The sequence below is a fragment of the Physeter macrocephalus genome, chromosome 13 (assembly GCF_002837175.3).
Source record: "Physeter macrocephalus isolate SW-GA chromosome 13, ASM283717v5, whole genome shotgun sequence".
In the NCBI taxonomy this organism is placed as follows: domain Eukaryota; kingdom Metazoa; phylum Chordata; class Mammalia; order Artiodactyla; family Physeteridae; genus Physeter; species Physeter macrocephalus.
Genome location: NC_041226.1, coordinates 66456288 through 66464013, shown reverse-complemented (window position 1 = coordinate 66464013; position 7726 = coordinate 66456288). Strand labels below are relative to the sequence as shown.

At 37.9% G+C, this 7726-nt stretch overlaps 1 protein-coding gene across 1 annotated transcript in view; it reads left to right on the top strand.

Moving 5' to 3' along the window:
- The window catches only part of LOC102975085 (ATP-binding cassette sub-family C member 4), a 220035-nt gene extending 212924 nt beyond the window's left edge, over window positions 1–7111 (top strand). Inside the window, exon 31 of the mRNA XM_024123245.3 lies at window positions 5409–7111. Within this exon, the coding sequence (XP_023979013.1) occupies window positions 5409–5516 (108 nt within the window). The 3' untranslated portion in view covers window positions 5517–7111. The remainder of the gene's footprint in view (window positions 1–5408) is intronic.
- The last annotated feature ends 615 nt before the right edge of the window (window positions 7112–7726 follow it).

Genomic DNA, 7726 nt, shown 5'->3' with positions numbered 1-7726 from the left:
CGGCATGTGGGATCTTCGCGGACCGGGGCGCGAACCCGGTTCCCCTGCATCAGCAGGCGGACGCGCAACCGCTGCGCCACCAGGGAAGCCCAGTGCTCCTTTTTAAAAAATTTTTTTTTAGCCTGTAATTTGTGTTTCTTCGCTCATTGTTTTATGTATGTTCCTTTCATTTCCTCTAAGAATACTAGATTTCTTATTTTTGGCTCCCCATTATGAACAATGATGTCATATCTTCCCTCTCCCCATTCTCCCATCAGATTTTAATTGTTTTTCTTCTACTGTTTATCTTCATATCTTTAAAAATCCTTAAACCTTTACTATTTTACTTACTTGTATTAAATGATACTTTTTCCATCTCTTAGTTGGCTAAAATTTGTCCTCTGGTATTGTGTCTTTACAGCTTAGGGTTTGATTCACTAGTGGGGCTGAGAAATCCATTTAATCAGTCATGACCAGCATGCTTTAAGAAATGAAATAGAAAAGAATGGAATAGAAGAAAAGGAGCAATGTATCTTTCATAGTAATAGTAAATATTTCATGAAACTCCTTTCAGGATAGATAAATATAGATACAGATTGTGAATCTGTACTGAGACTCAAAGTTAAGTGTATTTACTATTGTGGGTGGCAGTACAAATGAAAGGTTGAAAACAAATCTCTATACCATCATAAAGGAGGGTCATTGGAGTTAAGAATCCCCGACTTACTGTCTATAGAGTTGACCCTTGAACAACAGGGATTTGAATTGCAGGAGTCCACTTATATGTTTTTTTTCCAGTAAATATGTACTATAATACTACATGATCTGCAGTTGGTTGAATGCATGATGTGAAACTGTGAATATGAAGGAGCAACTGTAAAGTTATACTTGGATTTTCGACTGTGTGGAGGGTCCCTAACCCCTACGTTGCTCAAGGGTCACCTATATGAAATATTTTTCTGCTACATCACCAGTTTATATTTCTGGTTATAATATTCTTGGATCACACATCCTTTCACTTACTGTGTTGTAATCTTTGCTATAAGGTCTTCCAGCATTGTTTATTCACATGTAGGAGTCTAAGGCCACGTTGGACATAACTTGATCTTTCCTGGATACTCAGAGGATTCTTTTTCTGTTTTGCAAGTCATTTGTTTTTCCTAGAACATCACAGACTCTTGGTCACTAGCTTCTAGTCTTTTATTTTAGGGAGTTTATTTGAATTATACCTTTGAATTTGTTTTAGTTGATTGGATTCTCTTTACAAATATCTATAATGTATATATTGTCCTTTGTTTCATAAAGCTATTATCTCCTTAATCTTTTTAAAATTCTTATTAATTTATAATTATTAGACTTGCTTTCTCAGTTCTATTCTCCTTGTCTCATATTGTTTGTTCAGTAGTGACTAATCTTTGTGCAGCCTTCAGAACTGTCATTTCTTTGATGTTTTCATTTTTATCTTCCTTTTCACTTTGGCATCTGTTAATTCATGTTTCATCTTTTGTTGCTGTGCCATGTTTTCCTGTACTCTCAGATCTCTGCCTCCATGGGTTGATTATTCTACTACATTTTCTTTAAATATGTAATATTATTTTTTCCGTAATTTTCATCTGTTCAGTGATTATTTCTTTCATCCATCATGTGCTTATCCTGTTACTTTTCCTAATTTTTTGTTTGTGTGTTTTACAAATTCTGTATTACTTTTTAATTTATTATTATTCCTACTACTCACTTTTTAATTTCGTTTTTTTAAGACCATATATTTGCTAGATAGTTGTGGCTAGCGCATCATTTCACACTAAAGGGAATTCCCTCTGCTTAACATAGAAGCATTCCCCATGATCCAGAGAAAGACAGTGAGTGAGTGAGTGAGAGAGAGAGAGAGAGAGTGTGTGTGTATGTGTGTGTATGTGTGTGTGTGTGTGTGTGTGAAAGAGAGAGAGAGAAATTGATAATACATATTCATTTAGCCTGTACTCCTCCCTAGCCTACAGAGATGGGCAGTTACAATGCTGCTTGCATTTCAGAATCTCTCTTGTCCTAGGACCTTACCAGTGTACATGCTTTAGGCAAAGATGGTGATTCTGTATGATTCCTCATGGACACCTTAGAATTTGCCAGTTAGTTGGAGAACTGTGCTCTCCCATGGTTGCTGAGATCTGCTCTCTTTAGGTACTTTCTCTCTGTCTTGCTACAGCCCATTGGATCCAGTTGCATAAAGCAGTCCATCTAGATATTTTGTCAGTTGTGATTTCAAATGATTCCTGATTTCATCAAATATTGGGCTTACTTTTTAATCTTCCACTCTCCTTGCTGTTGAGAGTGATTTCTGACAGGATAAGGGGAGAAAAAAATCCAATATTCCGTTAAGTTAAAACGAGAAGTCGTCTCTAACTCTCCAGCACTCTTTAACTTTGATAATATACCTGCCAGTATGTCCACAAAGTTAGACCTGCTTTAAAGATGAGGAGTTTGAGGGTTACTGGGATTGAACTAGGGCCGTGCAGTTCAGTGAGAATGAGTAGACAGATTCTTGAACCATAATTCTACATATATTGAACCATTGATTGCTAGCCTTTATCCGTGCAGGGGAGCGTTTATTGCTCTGTTGCTTTTAGTAAGATCTCATTCCATGATGGTGGCTTTGTTTACAAGTTGGAGTTTAAATACTAAACTTAGTTTCATCCTACGTTGGAGGAACTATATAATGAACTAAACCCAAAGAAGGACAGGAAAAGGCTGAAACCCAACACTCACTGGTCTTATGTTCTGCTTGGCCAGAATTTGAACTTTTTTGGCATTGTCTCTTTTAATCCTCATTAAAACCGTTCTGAGCTGGTAGTATTATCCCTCAGATTGAGAAACTGGGGCAGACAGGCCTAAGGAACTTCTCAAAGTCACAGGTTAGCAAGTGTTAGTAATCTTTTAACTACTTTCTGCCTCCCGGGTTACTATATGTACGGAATAAAATGTGTAGTAACCACGACCCTGCGCTTCTGTAAAGAGAAAAATCAAAAGATTCACAAAAGGGCCTCCTAGATGTTTTGTTTTCATCATTTAAGCTGGGTGTTGCTGCTGCTTTCTGTGGACTTAAGGGGCCACGTCTCTGAGCATCATCATAATCACACCCAACACTTAGCTCAGCGTGTTTTCAACCTGTAGTTTGTAGCCATCAATTAGTTCCTGTGAGGGAAGTCATTGTCTCGTTTCACAAATGAGGCAGCTGGTGCAGAGAGCGCTTAAGTGATTTTTCCAAGGTCAGCAGTGGTCCCAGGAGAGAGAGGTGAGTTTGGGCCTCTCCATCCCAGGCTCAACCCATCCACAAGGACTCTGCTAACAAGCGTTCAGTCATCTCAACTCCCTTCATAACCCGCCCTGTGAAAAAGATGCCTTCTCTCACTTGTGCTGTCAGCCAGAGTGTGGTCTACACCATGGCAACAGATGAGGAAAAGAAAGGTCAAATCAAGGATTTTATATACAGGAAGCTCATTTTCATTATTCAGTTCCAAGTATTTCAGACCATGAAATGAAGACCATTTTGGTTAAAAATTGCTAATAATAAAAAATTTTTAATAAAAAATTACATGGAGAAAGGAACCAGGTCAATGGGGGAGGAGTGGCTGTCAAGCAGTAGGAAATGAAATGAATTCCCTTCTGTTCTTCCGGCTGTTTTTACTTTCACTAACAGAGTATATAAATACATAACCACACAAATATGGCTATTTAAAAAAAAATTGGGGAGGGGGATGAAATGCAGTTAGCCCCCCCAAAAGCTTTATTTTTAAATACTTGCATTATAATGGAAATAGCCTCAAATTTCATCCAGTGGGATCCAAGCATTCTTGGAGAAATTCTTATTTTTCTCCTTTTAAGTGACATTTTAATATACAGCATTTCATATGTAGTGCTGTTTTGGGGGTAGCAAGTATGCAAGCAATAGGAGAAAAAGAAAGTACACATAATATGAAGGTAGGTGTCTCAGAGCTTTTCCATTTCATATGTGATGTCCACTGTCTCTCATGATAGCTTTGTTGACAGCACCCACAAATGTACTTGGAGTCAGGTTTTGTAAAATAGATCTGAACTCGTATGACTAAGCAACCCAGCACATGACACGAGCAAGCCTCAGATAGATGGTACATTTTCTGTTTTAAAGACTCAAACAAAACTTTTCCCATTCTTCTTTGGAGGAAAAAAAAAATTACTTTTGAAGTCCTTTTTCACCCAAACACATTTAGAGATAAGAGCTCACAAGTCTTGACATTATTTCATTTTGTTCTGTGCGTCTGTCAAGGAACTGAGATACGATACAGCTACTAAAAACTGATGATTGTGGAACAGAGAATCTTGACAGCATTTCATTTCCATTGTGTTCTGATTATACATTTATCAGAAAACCTGTATCTCTTCCAGTTCAGCTAGAAATTGGTAGAATTCAAGAACTCAAAGGCTTGGCAAAGACGTGTCCTATTATTTGGTATCATCCTCCATTTTAGAGAAGTTGCTTGGTTGAGTCATTGTTAAAGCTTTTGATTCTCTTTTCATTCTTACATCCCACTATCCACAGATCACATTTCTATAGGCCCTATAACTGCTTTGCCGCACAAATTAAACACCAGGATATTTCATACATATACGCCAGCGTTTCAATGCTTGTCATCAGAGTTTATAAAATATAGGGATTGCAACCTGATATTAACATCCAAATCTATTGTGCTCATTTTGTGTGTGAAAATGAGAAACCCTCATGCAGACGCTAGATTTCCCAGCCTCTTTGTCACCCTGTTTTTAATTTATCGCCAGGCTTTGAGTCAGTAAAATGATTTCGCTTATCAGTTTAATGTAGTGATAAAGCATATCTGTGAATCAGAATGATCAGAACTCGAGTGGATCTACAGGTTGTTTGGCATTAGGCCCAGCCCCACTGAGGGTTTTAATGGGGCTACTTCCTCCACAGAATAAATACGTCCCTGGTTTTTTCAATTGTTCCTCCACTAGTGATAGGATTGCTTCACATGAAAAGTGGACGTAGAAGTGCACTGCTTGGGGCTTCCCCAGCGGCGCAGTGGTTAAGAATCCGCCTGGCAATCCAGGGGACAGGGGTTCGAGCCCTGGTCCAGGAAGATCCCACATGCTGCGGAGCAGCTAAACCCGTGCACCACAACTACTGAGCCCAAGGCCACAACTACTGAAGGCCGTGCTCCACAACAAGAGAAGCCACCGCAGTGAGAAGCCCGCGCACCGCAACAAAGAGTAGCCCCCGCTCGCCACAACTAGAGAAAGCCTGCACGCAGCAACGAAGACCCAATGCAGCCAAAAATAAATTAATTAAATAAATTAATTTTTAGAAAAAGAAATGCGCTGCTTTAGGGAGGAGGACTTTAAAACTTTTAAACATGTTTTTATACCTGTCTTTTTTTTTTCAGGTATACTTCAAAAGGAATTATCCAGAAATTACTCACAATGGGCATGTGGTTATGAACGCTTCCAATGGACAGCCCTCAGCCTTAACAGTTTTTGAGACAGCACTGTGATTCTACCATGAGGTCAAGTCTATTCCAAAGACATTTTTCCAATAGTCTTTGCACTGTGTAAACTACATTTTACTTTTTTTTTTTTACACCAGCAACAAATATTTACATACAAGTTGTTAGTCTATTTGGATTTTTTCCCTCCACTTCACCCAATGATTTCAAGCTCTAACAAAATGATTTATTATTGTTATTTATACGTTATAGTATTTTTTGTCTTATCTAAATCAAAGGTACAGGCCACCAATAAAAGCTGTTTACCAGGTTTTGTGCCTTAAAGAGACTCCAGAGCCAAAGCACATTTTCTAAGGTATAAGACAAAGTTGTCATAGATGTTTTTTACTGCCCCCAAATTACATATTACTTTGCAGTTATATCAGGGATTCTATTTACTTGAAGACTGTGGAAGTTATCATTTTTGCCTTACCACTTTCTTTAACATAAGTAGGATCCACTATTCCCTGCCCCAAACCTCTGGCTAAACTAGTACAGAAAAAAACTAATAGGAAAGACAAAAAATACACTTTAAGTGGCATTATAGTAGGAGAGCCCCCCCCCCCAAAAAAAAGATAGATGGTTAAAATACAGAAGGTCAGTATTTAATTATATTTTCTAAAAGAGATGGAAGAGAAAGTGCTTTCAGAAAATAGGAGCCCTTCTAGGGGATTTGATAATGATGGATACATGTTATCATTGATCGTCTTCTAGATTTTGTGGCTCCTACATGATATCTGTTGCAGTTTTAGACTCAGCTTGGTGATATTTTCAAAAAGGCCGTGTTGCTAACTGTAATTGACCGTCAATTGACGGTTGACCCTCTGCTGACATAAGGCTTTTGCTTTGCCCGTCATTGAAATCCTTTCTAAATCACATGCATGGGCTCTCCTGACTTGGTGAGAAAAACAGAAAGACGTTGCGTACATTGACTGTATTTATGCAGTATGTTCTCAGGATGCATCTAGAAGGTTCACTTTCATGAGCCTGCCTAGGTTAGTTTACTTCTGACCACTAATTGTACTTTGTTTAGCTCTTTCTGATCAGTAGATCAACAAACCACAATACTTCCTAGGGCCTGCCGTACTTTGTTTGAACTATGTATGGGTCCTTAGCTTTTCTCGATGGTGGTGGCTGTGATATGGTGTGTTCAAGTTACTAAAGGTTTTACTGTCCTGGTTTTACATGTACTCTCAAAATAAGGCATAACTGCCCTCAAATGGAATATGTTTATATATATATATATATATATATATATATATATATATATATACACACACATACACACACACACACACACACATATACATGTATATGCCTTCTGATAGCCGGTTTTTGGATTCTTTAACAGAGAGAAACAGATGTCTCATAGAATTAAGCCTTGAAAACCACATACGCAGCAACCTACCAAAATACATTGAGTGCAGTTTGTATTTAGAAATAATATGGTTAATGTTTAGTCCAGTAAATTGTGTAATAGTCATGGTTCTTATTTCAGGAGACTGACATGACAACAAGGATAATATTGAGGTTTGTTAAAACAGTGGAAATATTTGAAATGTATATGTGTTTATTTGCTCTTTAAAGGCAGTTAAATATGTTTCTATTTTATTTCTTTTTTAATGTCATTGTAGAGTTTTTTAATGAAACAAAATTCAATTGAAATAAATGTTTTCATCTCCAGAGATCTGTATTTGTATTTTTAGAGATATAACTGACTCATGTCCTTGCTGTTGAAAGCCAGTGAGTTTCCCTGAGATAATAAAATATCTATTTTCAACCGGTTTCTTGGCTAGGTACACCAGATACTCTATGCAGAGAGGAGGGTGTCCGACAGATTTAAACAGTTGCTACTGAAGTAATCCCAGGTGTACCCCTTCCGTAAAGGGAAAGTATTAGCTTATGTCCCAAGCTGGAACCAAGTAGTCAATTGTTGAAGTTTTTGGGTTTTTTTGTTTTTTGCCCTAAACTAACAAGAAACATCTGTTTAAAACACCTGTAGGACATGTGTTGTCACAGTGTGGTCTCTAGGCCAGCAGTATCAGCATCACCTGGGAACTTGTTAGAAATGCACATTCTTGTGTCTCACCCTATATCTACTGAATCAGAAACACTGGTGGTAGGGACCAGGAGTCTGTCTTAACAAGGCCTAAGGATGATTCTGATGCATTCTGAAGTCTGAGAACCAGTACCATAGAAAATAAAGGACTCCTAAAACT